The following is an 18402-nucleotide window of genomic DNA, read 5'->3' as shown; positions in this document are numbered from 1 at the left end:
GGGGGGGGAAATCTGACCACTTTATTTGTTGGATTGTAGTATTTATTTATTTTGTATTTCTTGGCCTGTGATTACGTTTGAGAGAAGGTTTGGACGCCCCTGGTCTGAACCACTGAGTTTTTATTTCTGGTGTCGCTGATCCAACTGAAGTCGTTTTCCAGTGACGAGACGTTTAGTGACCTGCTCAGCCTGAACCCAGCTGTTCTTCGGGGCCGACCGACTCCTCATCCTCACGTCACCTCTGTCAGTGTTTGGCTCCTGTGTGTTTCTGCAGATGTTACTGACCTCGCACACACAGACACACACATCTAGAGTGTGTTTTTAGCAGAAAGCAGCCCATTGGAGCTCCTAGAAAAAGTGGTCTTTGAGTAGCCACCTTTTAGAATGTGACTTCATTGTTGTGCTTTGTTCTGATGCACAGTTTTAGTTTGACGTTTTGTTTGTTTGAAGAGTTCCTAACCTGAGTGGCTTCTGGTTGATCACAAGTCCAAATAAATGCTTTTGTTTTAAATAAGACTAAGATCAACTTTTTAACTCTGTGTGTCTGAAGCATGGTTAATAAAATATTTTTTGTAGTCTTCCCATGAAAACAAGAAAAATGCAGTTTAGATTTTTTTTTTTTATAAACTGAACCGTTTTTCAGAACTGTACCACAGAGCAGAATACAGCAGTTGTTAATGTATATAAAATGTCTATTATGAGTAATAAATGTTGTACCTGTACAGTTTGCTGCTTCACTTCTTGTGTGGAGACTATTACTGCGCTCCAGCAGAACGCTAAGAAAAGTTCCAGAAGTTTCCGTTTTGCTGTTCTGGTTTCTTTGTAATGATTAAAAACGTTTTTGGTTTTTACCTTTTTCCACACTAAAAGTCGGCGTCCGGTTTGCTGCTGCTCAGAGAAAAACTGCTGGTTTACTCTAATGACTCGGAAGCAGCAGCGACTTCAGACTGTTCAGGTTTATTAGGAATGAGTGGATGGAGCAGATTTACAAAGACAGAAATATTTAGTCCATTTACAGAAGAGAGCTGATATAAAACAGGTTAGCTAGTAGACAGGAGGATCGGTTTTATTGGTGCACAGGTCACTTCTGTCCAAGTTGAGAGAGCTGAGAAAAAGAAGAAAGAGGCAGTCAGTAGGGGGCAACAACACACACACACTAGTCATGCAGCAGGTGAACAGTAGTGGTGTGTGTGCTGACCTGCTTCATGAACTGAGCTGCGTTGAAGAGCTCACTGCAGCCGTAAACCACCTTCCTCCCCGGTTTTGACTGAAAAATAAGAAAAGACCAAGAGGATTTTTACGTGGTTAGAAAGCAAAACATCAAGACAGGAAACGAATCCACAGAGTTTCCTGAACATTTCTAGCACAGCTGGTAAAATGTAACAGAAGATGAGGCTTCATCTTCTGAAGATGGATGTTGATGTTTGGACCCGGCTCTTACTCTCTGGGAATTCTGGCCCAGTCATTGTTTATGGTTTTGGTAACACGACTATTTTTATTACCTTACAGAACTACTGATGACCTGACATACAGAGCTGTGAAAAAGGAGTTACAGCGCAGCAGGTAACTGTATGAACAAGAACATAACGTGGCACAGATGTTCCTAGGGAATCATTAAAATTTAAAAAAAAAAACTTTAGCCACTGAAAGATGGCAGACATTTTCCACGGTGGTGTTGAATCATACATAACTGGAGCCATAGAAATCACGTTTAGATTTTTCCAGACGGTCACCGTTGTCATGGAAAATGTGTTTTTGCACTGAAATTGCCAATTTATACGTTTGGTGTCAAATCATAGCCACATATTTTGAATGATAGAAATCATATTTATATTTTTGGTTATGCGTTTCCTTGTTCTGGTGGAAATTTTTCAAAATGGCTTTAATGGAGAATGTTTAAACTACAAATCAGCTAACTGTAGATGGCTACAATTAGCTGATTGTGTAGATAGCTAACCAAAATGTTAGCTTCATGAAACACTAATTTGTTAAACAAGAATCTTAGCTCTGCTAACGCGGCTAACCTTAGCGTAGTCCACCAGGTTCTGGTACTCGATGTAGTTTCCTCCTCCAACCACAAACACGATGGCCTGAAACACACAAGATCTCAGTGAGGCACAGAGGAAAGCAACACACACATCCAACACATGATCACATCCACACATACAGCACAACACCAAACAGGTTATGTTTAAATAAAAAAGATAAAACAGCATCAGAGGGTGGTGGTGGCTTGCTGACCAGCTGAGTCCAAAGTTTACAGGAAAACAGGATCAAACTACAGATAATCAATAATTCTGATTTACTGGTTTTCTGTCATATGCTTTAAAATAACATTGATGGAGATGATTTACCATCTAACTGACCCTTTACACTAAATCTAACTTTCTGAGTATAAATCCATCTTGTTCTGGGAATGAAAAGGAATCCATCGTTGTACCAGACACTAAACGTACCTCCTGAAATGGATTTTTGTTCCTGGGAATGGAGCTGAAAAAGAAGTGAGTGAGATGATGAGACAGTCGGCACAGCGCCCGTCTGTTTCTGTTCATCTGTTAAGGGAGTTGCTGATTCTTGTCCTACCTCTCGCTACCCCGCAGCATCTTGGGGTCAAAGTAGCGATAATCATCAGTTTCCTGAACGAAAGAAACAACATCATAAACAGAGAGATGACAATTATGAAAACGCTGTAGATGCACACAACCTACATTTTGAACTAGGGATGAACAATGTCAGGATCAGGATCCGTTATCTCTTAACATATTGGTATCAGTCCGAATAATAAAACTGGGCCAAAATGAACAACCAATATTTATTTTTCATCTTCAGCAAAGCAACAAAAACTCACAGGATGAGATTTCATTTCCATCAGGTTGTCCACGATCCGAGTGACTGGAAGGTTCTGAAAATAACACAAGTTGTTTAAGTTTCAGTAAAACGATTTTTGTACACATTTACAAATACCATTGTTGGATTTGATGAATTCAAAGTTGAAATGTTCATGTTACAAAAAAAATAAAAATAAAAAAAGCTAACAAAATTTCAGTAAATCCCAAAACATGAGAAACATCAGACTGAAGCTGCTACATTGCAAAGCCAGGTTGCGTTCTGTCTGTTTACTGGTTCCCAAACTAAGAAAAGTGAACATTTTCCCTGTTGTGTGTTAAACAGCACAATAAAATAACCTGACATATTGTCCAGGTTCAGGTAAAGCACATTTGTTCATGTCTAAACTCGACTGTTTAAAAATAAAGAGATGAAGACTGATCTAAATAAGTCTTAATGACTTCCTGCCGTCTGATGACAGTTTTCTTGCTGGTCTTTAAGTAACTAAACACATTTGACTCACATGCTGTTTGAGCACCAGGTTCTTCACTCCCTCCATGACAAACTGAGAGCCAGTATTCATGACTCTGGAGAACAGCCTGGAGCAGCAGAGGAGGACAGCGTTAAGCTAACGTACTTCCTCTAACCAGCTTCAATCAGGCAGCTACAACATCAAATACATGAAGACTTTAAGTTTTCCTCAAGAAAAGGACTCAAACGGAAAAACAGCAGCTGTGTTACAGACAATCTTCAGAAAGGTTTTCTTCTTAAAGTCAGTGGTTACAGCTTATATTCATGGGAGCTCAATAGTCCGGGTATTAAGCCTTCTTTTGTGAAATATAGTAAAATAAAGGTGAAAGGTCGTGCTGTGACTGAAAACTTTTTATCAAGTAATTGCAGAATCTGTAATTAATCATATTTTAATCAAAAACTACATACCAACAAAAATAAGTACCATTGGAAAGACTTAAAATCTAATGTCCAAAGTAAAATCCTTATCAGTACACATAAAACAGGCTGGCTTAACAAAACACTGTCAGAATGAGCAGCAGAGTGAAGGCGGGTTACCCCATCGGTTTGACTCCACTGTTGCCGTAGTTTGCTGGGCCGGAAGCCATTTTGGTAAAAGCCCTGAGGAGAAACCCGTAAACACAAAGTGAGCAACCAACACAACCAACTTTACTTTTAATGTTCCACCAACAAAGAACAAAGAACATTTTTACAAATTTGTCACAAAATTCAGGAGACGCTGATTGAAAAGTCCTTTGTACTAAAAGAGAACAGAAAAATGCCAGAGCTGCAGGGTTGAAATAACAACACTCCTGGTGTCAGCGCTCTTGAAGAATATTTTCTTAAACGAGTTTCATAGAAATATGAAGGTTGTGTGCTGCAGTGGGAGAGATGATGACGGAGTCCTGGGTCTGGGTTTTTGTGCAGTGTGAAAATTTTGTGGCCAGAATAACTTTGTTTGAGTCGTCTCATCGCATTTCTCTGCCCTTGAGAACCAACTTGTTCCAACCAATATTTAAACCATAACCACAAACAGCCAATCTGTGATCAAACTGCTTGGAGGATTTATCTTCATTAAACTAATTTATTTTTCCCTTTGTACAGTGACTTCATGTCAACTCAATCAGTATTCAACAGTCTGTTAAAGTAACAGATGAAGAGAAGCTAAGTACTTACTTCCATTGTTTGATGTAGTTTAGAGGTGAAAGGTCACAGCCTGCGTCCAACAAAGCCTTCCTATACTGCTCCAAATCAGTCTACAAAAACACACACAGAGCAAAGTTACTAACATACATGAACATTAGGATTTCTCACAGCTTTAGAACCTTACAACAGAATTTAAAGGTCTTAGCGCTGTCAGTCACCCTCATGAAGGAGAACAACTTCCTGTTCCAGAAAAACCATTTTTCCGCCACCGCTGGTGGCCATGGTAACTGGCTTCAGCATTCAGGACAACTAGCTATAACATAACAGAGAGCATTGGGGAGGGTGTGAGCAGTCCCATGAGGATGATTGACAGCGCTAAGACCCGCCTCCTGGCTGTGATTGGTTGTTTTTGACTGTATTTCTGCAGACGGCAGCAGGACCACAGGGAAAAGGCAGAGGAGCTCCATTTGTTCACCGATTCCCTGTCTCATATTATACTGTCACAACACAGTGACAGTTTTAACAAATATGTAAAAAAACCCAGATATTTTATAAAAGTTCCATAGTGCAGCTTTAATGCTAAGTGTGTGACCAAAGGCCAGTGTGTTGGGCGGAGTGTGTTACCTCTGAAGGAACCTGCTGAGCTGTGATGTAGTAGATGAGGAAGAGTCTCATTTTATCCTCTGGAGTCCCCGCTGTCCAACAGAAACATTCACACACATTCTCAGTACTTTATGAACACACAACATGTACAAACATTTATGAAGTGAGGGGGTGGGTGTGTGTGTGTGTGTGTGTGTGTATACCGTCTGGGTCACCGATGACGTCCAGCAGTGACTTGTCTATGGTTGATTTGCTCATCAGCTTCTCTTCATACTCAAAGTAAACATCCAATTTACGACTCTGATGACAAAAACAGAATGAAGTCAGTATGAAGGAACAAATCTCACACCTCAACTCACTGAAGAACTGACACCACCAGCAGTCTGACCCACTGGTTGTTGATATTTTAGAGAATATGCCTGTGTTTACAGCAATGACCAGGCAGATTTTCTGATGAAGCAAAAAAAAAGACAAAGGAGCTTGTTTTAAGTCAATAATTCTATAATATTGATCAAAAAATGCCAGCAGATTTTTCGCCCATCACATGGAAAAAAATCTGTTTGTACAAGCTAAATATTCAGCCAGTGGATCAAGTACTTTTTATCTACTGTCAAGAATTATTTACTTAAAACAAGCTTACAGAAAAGATACTTGTACGTTAGTTTTGTCTCGTTTCAAATGTACCAAGATATTTGACCTAAAAACTAGATTAAAAAATACTTTGTAAGATTTTGGTGTTTTTGCAAAAAAACCTTTAGAAATTTTAGGTCCCAAAACCAGGTAATGTGTTGGTATGTTCAGGTTTCAAACAGCCCTGCGGTACCTTAATGTGGTCGAGGACGGCAGTGGCAACGTTTGTGTGAAGATCAATCAGTCTTTTCTTCTCCAGGAGCTCAGGCAGAGAGCTGGAGGCAACAGGACAATGGAACAATACATTAATGCTAAAAATGACATTGAATTTCTCACAAGGGACATTTTTCTAAAGACGTTTTGCATTAGAAAGACAAAGACATTGTACTGAACGTCTTCCAAACTGATTTAAAAATACAGACTATGAGTTGTTGGCAGACATCAAACAGTGGGGGGAAAAAGGAAGAAAAAGGCCGCTGAAATCCAGAATACACATTTCCATGATTCTTTCTGTGATATAACCTCAGTCACGTAGCTCCAGGAGGATATTAGCAAAATGAGGAATGCCTTGTAATCTCTAAAAACCTTTGGTTCAATTAGAGAATTTCATCCATTTGGAGAAAGGTACGTTGTAACTAACTCAACCTTTCAGTTACTCAGCCCCTGCCTGGTCTTATTACTCTGATAGGATCAGACATCCAGAAAGATTTTTGTGATTCTGCGATTGCAGAAAATAATAAGAAAAAAAATGTCAACAGATTCCTGCGTTTCTTTGCTCTAATTTTTACTTCGAAGTGAGAGGGAAAAAAATGAAAAACTTCTTGCAAATATTTCTGAAGTAGCACCACAAAATGAGTGGTTTTATTGCAAAAGAAATAAAAATAAAAATAAATCACACAAAACAATCAGGAAATCCAGGACGGTCTGGATTAGACTTAGATAACATAACATTTTAAAGAGTTACAGATGTGCTAAATTTAACTTCCTGTTTCTACTCATTCTATGATGTTTCTATTAAAGCAAAGTGACATGAATCTAGACGGAGATTAAATGATAGTTTAAAGCATCGCTCTCCTACTCTCTGTTTCTTCTCACCTGACGGCTGAGGTGAGCTTGGCTGTGTTGTCTGACAACATGCTGATGGCTCCTTCATCCTCGCCATCCAGACCCTGGAGAAGCAACACATCTGTTGTTAGTAAACCTCAATCAGTGTCAGACCGTGAAAAATTTCAATAAAGAGTCGTTTTCAGGTGTTGCGTGTGTGTTTGTGTGAAGCTGACCATAATGCTTTTCAGCCGTTTGACCTCGTCTTCCTGGGCTCTGTATGCATCAAGCTCTTCCTGGACCGACTCCGCCACCTCTGGGAATGGACTGTTAGAAAAACAGCAACATGGCAACAGACAGACAACATGTGTTTTTTTTAATTAAAAAAAAAAAAAAAGATATAGAAACCAAACAGTGTCAGAAACCTCAGTAATTAAAGGGGCAGAATTATGTGCTCTCCAGGCAGGCGGCGCCATTTTAAAGCACAATGAAGCAACTATGTTAACTTCAGCTGTTAAAAAAAATTCTATATATATCAAAAATTATGTATATGTTATTTTTGATATATATATTGTACACTGTTACGTTGTAATCCTGTAACAACATCTTTAATCAGCATTGCACTGAGAGGTAGCTTCTATAACTCAGCAGATGAGCAGTTCCACCAGATGTTTGCTAATTGCTGCTGGCTAGAGTGAAGGAGGAGGACTGTCCCTTTAATGACCTCAGAAATACTGGAAAAACAATCACTTATTAACTTCAGGACAGAACAGAATCATCTAGCTCTCATCTAGACATTAAGGTACAAGCTAAGTGAAGTTTAAAGTCAAACTGTTCTAAACTTGATTTAGAAAATGGCAGTTAAAGCTCCTGGTGATGTTTGTGAAACATGTAGCTTAGGAACTGACCTGCCCTTGTGCTTCTGCCAGAACGTATCAGCAGCAGTGAGGTCATACGTCTTCTTGGTCTTTTTCTTTGGTCTGGCGCCAGCCTGTGATGGATCGGTCCCCGCTCCCTCCTCCATCATCACCCTATTCAGATGGAAGTCCTGATGGACACAGAAAACGGGTCATGTTTTGTCTGCATGTCTACCAAGAGCTGAGACCCTGTAAAAGGTTTTAGTATAAAACGGTCCTGCATAAAAAAAACAACAAAGAAATCACTGATTAACTGATCTATCTGTAAATGTAATTTTTAATGCAGTTTCTTCTGCATTACAAGTACACTGTAACATGAAACATTTTACTCATAACTCACCAGGACATCATGGATCAGGGCCTGATAGGTCCAGGTGTGGTGAAGGGGCGTGGCCATGTCCATGTTGCGGTCTGCTAGAACCAGAAGGGGTCTCTGGAAACTGGTAAGGACCAAATCGATCATGGGTTATGGAGATCACAGAGCAACATGTCTGACCTGTTACAGAACATCACATCATCTCTTTCTAGTAAGCATCTTTTGTATTTTCAAGTTTCAGATTTAAACAACCAAAGTTTTTTTCAGCAGCTTGTATTTTTTGCTCAAATATTTATTCATTAGCTCTACGCTGTTGTTAAAATCAACCTAGTGCTGGGCAATAAATACATGTTTCTGTTTTTGAGAATTACATTTTTGGAAAATCAGATTTTTTTCCATCAATGCTCTCTGAGTTTCCATAACTCAGAGTGATGTCAGGCCACACAGCAACTACCATCTATTTTGGCAAGTGTGTTTTACAGCTCATATTTATTTCAACTATACATTCAGGTCAGCACACAGAACAAAAGATTTAAATAATAGCAAGTTTTTGAAGATATTGTCTGTAATTTTTTAAGGGAAAAGTTTGAGGGAATTTAAAAAAAAAAAAATTAAAATCAGAAATTAAATTTGGGATAGTACGTTAGTTCTGTCTCTCTTTCTTCCTCATAGTTCAGGGAGCATTTATTAACACTTTACAAGCCCTCCATCACGTTCAGCCCTAAATATCCATCTAGTAAGTTATGCTTCCCAAGCTAAATGTGCTAGTGGTTGCTAATAATTATGTTACACAGAGTGAGTGACAGATGAAAGCTGGTTCTGTTGATATTTACACTGTGGTACAAATCAGCTACCACAACAGTGACGATACTGAAATGTAAAATGCTAACCTGTAATATAAAGTTAAAAATTCACATTAGCTGCATTGTCATTAATTTGAGCAACTCAACGATTGTAATGATGAATTAAAATCTAGTTTAATATAAAAAACATTCTACTGTTCACCGACCTGAACTGTCCGGCAGTCATACTGTCTCCGGTAAACAGACTATTTCTGGCGTCCCGCAGGTTCTCACGGAGCTTTTTATCCAGCTTCTGTACACACAACACAATATACAGAAAAAACATCAATCTGTTGGAAATCCTTACTAAACAAAATCCTGTTGAATAGGGTATAATATCCTTTGAAAATGGAGAACTTAACTGCAGACAAAGATAAGAGCATAAAATAAAAATGAAAACAAAGTGGAAGAGATTCACTGCAAATGCTTCATTCCAGAATATTCTAAGCTTCCTGGTCTGTTGAAACACATTTAGAGAGAAAGAAAACAGACAGAAACACCAAATAATCTCTCTTTAACCCATCTATTCATATTCAAAGGGTTGAGAATATTTTTGGTTTAACTGATAAACTCATATGATTAAAAAAAATAAATTAGGCATATTGGAGCATATCAGGAATGTAATTGGAAATGCTTAACTTTCTCCCTTCACAACACTTAAAAAACTTCCTCCAACAGTGTCAGAGGTAAGAGTCCAGGTTTCCAGCTTTATCTGACAACTTACCACAGCCACCATCTCTGCAGCATTTCCCCTGGGGCATCGGATGATTGGCACTGCACCTGAATCACAGTGTCACACCCTGATTAAGTGTCAGAAACTTCATAAAGTTAGTTATTTTTTACCCTGCATCTAAACAGGAAAATGCTTTGGTAAAGGTGAACATAACATCTAACCATTATGCAACACGGAGGAACCTCAGCTTCCATGTTAGATCTCAAAGGGAAAAGAACATTTACAGCAAAACAGGAAACTGATTTGAGAGATCACTGATAACTACAGCGCAAACAATTTAACAATATATAATTAGTTTTATTAGTAGTACTTAAGAATAAGTAGACAAATCTTTGAAAAACAGCAAACGTTCACATGTTCCAATATAAATGAAACAACAGGGCACTTTGGTCCAGTCGTACAAAAGTGAGGGCAAGAGCTTATCCAGCGATCATGTCTACCGCCAAACAGGTGTGAAAATCAGCCACTATCCGTACAAAATGCTGTGAGAGAAACTGACTGACAGACCAACCAGGTCATGTCTGTACAGATGATAATAGTCACCTATCTATTGCCAACTTCGCAACTTTGAAAAAAGTCAGTATCAGCCAAAATCAGATTTGGAAGATCACGCTTTTTAAAGATCTTCGATCGGCCAAAAAAAAAAAAACTGCAATCAGTGCAACCCTTATATTTTCTTTCAATTTGCAAAATTAAATGTATATGCAATTTGATGACATGGTTTCAATTTCTTACATCTCCTTTTCAAAATAAACTGCAGTCGCAGGTGATCAGTGTGCATTGTGTGAGCGATCCTTCTTTAACAGTATGTAATGGTACTCACCCAGAGTAACAAAGAAACAAAAGAGACTGTCTACGATGGTGTCCATTATGGCCTCCATGTCTGTGTCTTGGATGTCTGCTCTGTTGATGGCTGCACAGGTAAGAAATGCAGAGACGGTTTACATTAACTAAGCCAGAACTGTAACTCAGTTGTGTATGTTTTTTAGAACGTTGTTCAGGAATAATGGAGCAGCTATGAGAAGTTTGAAAGATCAACATTTCCTTTAAAGCACACACATCAACACAATGGTTGTTTATGACCTCAGCTGAATGGTGTTTAAATAACACCTCACTTTTCATTCCAACAGAGCCCTTATGCATGAAGTTGAGGTTAAATAATTACACAAAATAAAACACTCATATGACTGAGTGACGGTTGCTGTCTACAGTTACATCCCTGGACCGGAGTGTTGGAAAACATTTAAGACTCATCACATCTGTTCAGGTTTTTATCAGGCCCTCCATCATGAAGAATGCGATGTTGTTATCCCTTGACTATACACTGACTCTCTCTGGAGACCTCACCAAGACGAACATTCAGTTCAGCATTGATGCAACAGCATTGATTGAAAAGATATCAGAATTTACCAATTTTCTCCTGACTGGTTTTGATTGGCGAACATCATAAAAGACTGTTTTTCTCATTAAATAAATGCATCAAAAATAAGAATCCCATTGTTTGTTTGTTTTTATTTTCTGTTTTTTGCTTAAAAACACCTCAAAATTTACAAGTAATGTACTTGGACTTCGCTTTTGAGCTTGAATAAAAATCAGACAGTGGTTAGGGGCAGATGCTTTGATGTAGAAATGGGAAAAATCTTGAAATTCCTTCCTTTTCTATTGGATAGAAAACCACTAAGTCAATGAAAGAATCTGCAGCACATGTTTTTCTCTATTATGTGTTACATTCTTTGAGGAAAAAAAACAGAAGTGGTAAAAACAAGAATTTGCAACTCCAAGAAAACTGGAAATTGTAGGGGATGAGTGATCAAAGTCTGGTCCATCCAGTACAACTTAGAAACCCCAACTCCTACAGACAGCTTCCAGCCAGAGTTCCAGTTATAGTGCTGAAAAATCCATGCTATCCCAGAGGAAAAAACTATTTCAGAGCTATGACTGGAAGCAGGTTACAAGTGAGAAAAGTGGAGTGTCATTACTGAGGTCACAAAGACAAATAACAAGAAAAGATGTATATTAATATATATTACCATGATAAGAGATGAGCTCTTTGTTTTGGTGGCAGAGGATGAACATGTCATCTTCCAGGGTGATGAAGTTCAGGTACTGATCAAAAACCTGCAAAATACACACTATTCATATCAAGATCTGGATCCATGTGATCCCTCAATACTGATGCTGATGCCAGGGCTGAACTGGACCGATGTAATACCAGGTTCATTACATACTCATTACATCCTCATAGTAATGATTGGTAGCTTATATGTTTGTAACCAGGAATGCACCAATTCATTTCTTCACTTCAGGTATCGATACCAACATCTGATGCAAAGTATCGGTCGATACCAATCTGATAGAAAAAAATCTTAGTTGAATTGACTTAGAACTTTCATTTGTTCAGTCAGTGCAATTAGGAGTAGAACAGCCAATGTAAAATAAATAATAAAGAAACTGACAAAAACAAACGGTTGGCTTCCTTGGTCAAACATGTAAAAAAAAAAAAACTGCAACAAACCTTTCAAATAATTCAGAACGTGCAATTAGGAAATCTAAATAGAATATTAAAAATAATAATAAAGCATGATCTTGGTAAGAGCACAAAGTGTAGAATTCGACTGAGTAGATCTGCCCTTATGGATTGGGAACATTGTCACTGTTACCCCATCAACCACTCTGACATTGCAATGTCTGGATGTTGGATGTTGTCAATAAACCCCCAGGTACCAAATGCAGGCCTGCCACTGGGATTATATTAAATAACTCAAAGTTTTTTAGAAGAACTCAGACTGACTGTTGTGGTGGTTAAACAACCCTACATTTTTTCATTGTCAATCCAAAACTTGTAATATAGTTAATACAGGTTATTACCATCCTGTATTAACATCCTGTATTCATATCATACCATCTGATGATATGAACATATTTGTATCTGATTCTCCTGTGTTTAAACATAACATATTCAGCTAACACATGGCTAACATCAAACAGTAAATCAAAGGAAAGGACAAGACAGGACATTTGCTTGCTAGGTTACACAATGTCCTTCAAAAATCTGTTCACTTTTATTAAGATGTCTACAACATTTTCAGCAGAAACAAACTGAACTCTAACAAAGCCTAAAAACGGCTGATCTAAGCACAGTTACCTTGGTAACTTGGCAGACTGCATTAGCAGCCAGAGCAGCACTGGCAATGTCCTCCAGTTTACTCCGACTGATGGCAGAGATGAAGTTCAGGAAGTACGACTCATACAGCTGGCTCCTCAGATCCTACACACACACACAGAGTTATACACAAAATGACACTATGTCACACAGTGTTATTTAGCCATTAAATCCAATGTGGTTCAGAAATTGAGAATATATACTCAACAAAATTCTAAACGTAAAACTATTTTTCAGCTGTTTTGTCCCCACTGGGCATGAACTGAACTCAAAGATCTTCTATGTACACAAAAGACCTCTTTCTCTCAAATATAGTTCCCAAATATGTCCCAGACCCAGTCAGCATCTGGCCTGATGAAGCCTGACACATCGCCTTCACTTAGAGTTAATCATCAAGCTGAGTCATGTTTCAAGGTATCAGACAGCTAAAATGTGGGAGCACCTGACAGATCCTGTCGATGTTCTCCTCTGTGGGCATTAGGAAGTAGATGGCAGGAACGTCGGGAATAGGATCTCTGTCCGAGTGAAGAAGCCTACACATACAAAAATACGGTGTAGCAGAACACTGTTTACATAAATACTACAAAAAACATAACTTTGTATTACTGCTCAGTATATTTTAACCAGCAGATTGGGACCTCTTGTCCCTTTCTAGTCCAAACACCAATTTTCATTTTTGCCTTTCAACAAACCTAAAAGCATTAAAAATGTTTTTCTATTTAAGACATCTAATTTCAATGGTACAATTTCAAGACATAATAGTTGCCAGGATATTATTTTCCTGAAACAAATTGAGAAGCTGTGTGTGGAAAATGAAGTTAACCCTTTCTAATTTATATTAAGAGGGCATCAGCTGCAGTTGATCTAAGTCTTTGACTAATTATTAGCAAAAAAAAAACAAAACAATGGATAGTTGAAAATTTGAATTAACCAAATTACTCCTAAAAGGACTAATCCTATTAAATAAGATAAATCGAATATTGAAATAATCTAATTTACTAATCTATTAATCATTAACTGGAGCATACAGACTCAAAAAAGGCCATATGCTAAAAGAACAACACAACGAGAGCAGCAATTAAACACAAATAATTTATTCAGGAAGGATTTTAATACTCTGTAGCTTTATAACGTTTTATTACAAATTTCAAACTTTTACGTTTTTTCTCCTTGTTTATTTTTTGTTTGTTTGTTTTTTTGGTGATATTGCTAAAACTTGGCTGACCGTTTTGTACAGGTCTACATAAATCAATAAGACTGACTGAAATACCTTGAGCAGGTGGAACCTGGCTTTAAAACCCTCATCACTGCAGCTTTATTAGCAGCCATGTTGCCTCATGCAAATTAATCATCTCTAAAGCCCTCTCCCTCAAGCCTAGCAGTGATGAAGAAGAATCAGACAAAAATTTTATATAACTGTAGGCAGAAATATTTTAGAGTTGTTAGCATCCATATAAAGGCAAGTCAGAAGTTACAAGTCCAAATAATAAAAATACAACCGTGTGTTTCTTACAGATGAAGGGTGATGCCCATGTCTCGCAGCTCTTTGACCGACAGCAGTGGAGAGATGATATCTTGACCAAATCTGTCGTATATTAACACCTGCAAAAAAATCAGACATGTAGACATGAGACGACCTGTGTTGTGTTTCTCCTTTGTTCTGCTGCTTGGGAGCCTAAAATGTGGTGGTGGCTTGATAGTAACAGTGTCCTTTTGTTTGTAGAAAACAATTGTACGGTACGACTGCGGCTAAGGGTTTGAAACTGACGTCCATCTTGTTTTTTTAAAACTCTACTGCCTACAGAAGATTAACATAGATTTCTCATCTATGAAAGACTTTTATTCTGAAAAAAATCCACATTTATACCATGGGATACTACATATGAGCTCGGGGGTTACATTTAGATTGATGACAATCCATTCTGCTTATCAGTGCTCAACTTTGATACAATTTTTGGCTTTGTTTCTTTTCTCTTCTCACTTTTTGTCACCTGAACACAGATGCTCTGTGGGACAGGGTTGTTCTTCACCATTTTGATCCTAGATCATTGGACAAAGTTAGTTTGGAGGATTTGTTCATGTCCCTTCAAACTGAAAAAGCATAACACTGTTTCTAGACAAAACATGTCCTTAACCTGAATGACTGAGATGCTTCCATCTGAAGCCGATCTTATCCACCGCTCTTATCTTCCTTGCCAAAGGTCTAAATATTAGTCACTGTCTTCTTCTCCTCTGCTGTGAGAGACGTTTGACTGACCGACAGGCCCCCTAGGTCATGTCTGCACATTTGCAGTAAATAATAGTCACCCCACTGTTGCCAACTCTGCAACTTTCTTGCTGTATTTAACATTTCAGACAAAAAAAAATCAGCATCAGCCAAAATCGGAATCGGCAGATCAGGCTTTTTAAAGGCTGGTGTTCGGCCAGAAAACTGCACTCAGGGCCCCCCTAGAAGGATTGTATCATTATTTATTTAGGGACAGATTCATTTGGCCTCTGTGTTCATACAATCCCTTAATGTGTGTGTGAATGATCCCACCCTACTAACTTTTTGTCTGTGACTTTAATTGACCCAGCAAAGGAGAAATGAGTTGCCCAGTGACCAAAGTGTTACCTTCCATACTGGCTCAGCTGCTGCGTTCTTCAGAGGAGGAGTGTTGAAGTTCAACATTCGCTTTAAGGCAACTGCAGAAACACAAAGACACCATTTACTCTCTCAACAAGTGCTCAGATGAGCATCTTCTCATCATAAATATCTTGAACTGAAAAGATACATAAATCAGAAGCTGTTCTTGGTAAATAAAGTACATAGAGGACAGGTTTTGGTTTTTAGAGAAATCTTTGGGACATATGGAACCTTACATTTCTTTTATGTAATTGCCATGGGACTGGTAATTCTCTAATCTTATTCCTACAGAAATTCCAAAGAGGAACCAAAAACAGCAGCACTTTGGTGTCTTTTTAAAAAACTAAAAAAAGTAACAATTCAAAATTTAAGAACGGATTTAAATAGCCGAAATGTTCCAGAACCACAATTAGCACCACTTTGTACAAATCCCAGGTAAGGTTGGAAGTAATTTTTTCATTTAACCAAAATCTTTCTTTTGAATGGCAGTATTCATGTTTTGGAGCGGTCCAACCAGAGTGAGAGCATCAGTCTGACTTTAGCTCCCTGTGAAGGGATCAAAAGATTAGGGTGATGAGAATGAGGCCTTCCAACCCAGAGATAAATCATCAAAATACCAGAGAAAATATGCAAAAAGCTATTCTGGAATTACAATAAAGGTTTGATTAATGTAAAGACTTTTTCATAGTTCATAGGCAGTTTTCATAGTTCTAACAAGCCATTTTAAAATCTATAAAAATGTATGTTAAAAATCTTGGTTGAATAGAAATAACTAAATCTGATAGAGGTATGGATAGTTTTGGGATTAGCTGAAAATATTTGGTAGAAAGTCAAGGAACAAAAATGTAGTTCGTACGTCCCTGACAAACAAATAATTGCTATGGTTTAAAACACACATCCTGTGTGTCTGGATGTTGGGAAGACACTCAGACACACAGGATGTGACTGGTGTAGAGCTGTCAGATCTGGGTCATCAAGTACAGTGTATGGTTCCTCACTCCATGATGCTGGGGTAAAGCTGGCAGGTCTCTCCGCTACACTGGTACTGATGGCCCACAGTGACATCCAGAACCACATTCTGATACAACCAGCCGCCCTCTATGGGACCTGAACCCTTTATTATGTTTGTTCTAAGCCAGGGGTGTCAAACTCCGGTCCTCGAGGGCCGGTGTCCTGCAACTTTTAGATGAGCCTCTGCTGCACCACACCTGAATAGAATAATTAGGTCATTAAGGCTCTGGAGAACTGATCTACACAAGGAGGAGGTAATTAAGTCATTTCATTCCACTGTTTTGTACCTGTGGCACATCTAAAAACTGCAGGACAGCGGCCCTCGAGGACTGGAGTTTGAGACCTGTGTTCTAAGCAAACTGAATCATCTCTACCCCACCAGCAGCCTAGTGAGGGGAAATAAGCATAATGTGAACTAAATTGTGCACAGTAAGTGATCTTCTCTCTCATCTTTTGTTTTAAATAAAATGTTTTAAATTTGCAACCAAAGAAAGTTTATAGAATTTACTTTTTAGTCATTTTGAATTGCTTTGGCTGCTATGATAGCTGTATATATATTTGGGTGTCAGATCTAAGAATGTTCCATATGAATTAAATGTGATATATTCCTGCTAAAATGTTTGGACATTTTATGTCCCCTTTAAAATTATGGGTAGTGGTGATGACTGTCGGACCACAAGTAAATATCAGAATTAAACCTATACTTTTACATCCCACGACTTAAAGAAATATAATTTATAATTATATATAATATATCCCTAAATTATATTATCCCTAAATATAATTTAGGGATTCTCGGCAACAATATGCATGGATGTATTTCATTGTAGATCCAGGAGTTTCACGTGAAGACTTGTGTTTGAAATACATGAAGCCTTCAGCGTTAGCAGCAGGCTAGGACCATCTAGTTCTTCCGCCTGAAATCATTCACCGCAAACAGCTGACACACTGCCACTGCTGGTGACACTTTCGTTATTAGGAATTTAATGTAAGAGGCAGATAAGTTAAGGCAGTTTCTCCCGTGAAGCCGCTGCCACGGGAAGGGACTCCGCCGGCGGCTAGCTTGTGAAGCAGGCGGGCTGTGAGCCGGTTAGGAGGCTGACAGGCATATACAGAGGTCCAGGTTCTGACCCGGGCCTTTCAGAGCAGCCTGCCAGTAATGTGGCAGCCCTCCTGGCGCACAGCAGTTCCTACCAGAAGAAAAAATATATACTTTCGCTCACCTGTTTGCTTTTCTCGGACAGATGTCGCCATGTTTTATGTTGATAGTGATGACGAAACCATTGACGTGGCAGCAGCCCGGACCGACGTAGTCCTCCTTTAGAGATTAGTGGATTGCGAAGAGGTATCACTCTGGTTCTTTTCCTGGAAACTTCATTGTGTTTGGCTGATTCATCACTCGCTCTACACTGGTACGTGTTGTAATTTGCATCGCAGTAAATTAGAATGTCATTGAAATGTCAAATTATTTCCCCAATTTAATTTAAATATTGAAACTCAAATATCACGTAGCAACATATTAATATTGTTAAAGTGCTTATTTTTCTCAAGTTGAACGCATAATTTGCATTAGATTAAAAGGCTGTTCAGTTTCTCACAAAAAAACATCAAATCAATAAAGTTTATTTCCGCTATTTTCATTAACCAATATTATACTAATTTTATGGTCCCATGTATCTGACTGTACTGTATTATAACTAAACTACACTCTGTCATTTCCTTTGACTATTGACTATACTGAATTGGAATGTACTAAATCAAATTAATTGAATCAAATAAACATGAATTATATCATATATGACTCAATATGAAGTTCCCTAACAAAGTACGTTGTGTATTTGTTATATAAATACTTAGCAAAATTTTATTTTAGTATTAGGCTAGGTTTAATTCCAACTTCCTCCTGTCTCATGACAATGTGCCCCTGAGCAAGGCACTGTACCCCAAATTTCCTACTAATTTGATTATTAGTTTGTTCACGTTTGTGAGTATAAAAGGGTGAATGTAGCCAAGTTGTCCATTTATATTTCAATCC

The 18402-nt window shown here is 38.2% G+C and overlaps 1 protein-coding gene across 1 annotated transcript; it reads right to left on the bottom strand.

Annotated features, from left to right (window-relative positions):
* Position 1: 1 nt before the first annotated feature.
* On the bottom strand, positions 2-17712 carry scfd1 (sec1 family domain containing 1). The gene is made up of 25 exons (XM_032546852.1): positions 17591-17712; positions 15345-15415; positions 14244-14332; positions 13173-13263; positions 12713-12835; positions 11598-11685; positions 10391-10480; positions 9559-9614; positions 9002-9087; positions 8017-8116; positions 7668-7807; positions 6996-7086; positions 6811-6884; positions 5909-5990; positions 5289-5385; positions 5107-5177; positions 4513-4592; positions 3895-3957; positions 3350-3425; positions 2849-2902; positions 2584-2636; positions 2457-2490; positions 2025-2090; positions 1199-1267; positions 2-1105 (listed from the first exon to the last, which is right to left on the bottom strand). Exons 1-25 carry the CDS (start codon positions 17619-17621, stop codon positions 1082-1084), a joined length of 1899 nt encoding a protein of 632 aa, XP_032402743.1. The 5' UTR covers positions 17622-17712; the 3' UTR covers positions 2-1081.
* Between the last annotated feature and the right edge of the window lie 690 nt (positions 17713-18402).

Source organism: Xiphophorus hellerii, chromosome 19 (assembly GCF_003331165.1).
Source record: "Xiphophorus hellerii strain 12219 chromosome 19, Xiphophorus_hellerii-4.1, whole genome shotgun sequence".
NCBI classification, from domain to species: domain Eukaryota; kingdom Metazoa; phylum Chordata; class Actinopteri; order Cyprinodontiformes; family Poeciliidae; genus Xiphophorus; species Xiphophorus hellerii.
This window is presented reverse-complemented; position numbering and strand designations above follow the sequence as displayed.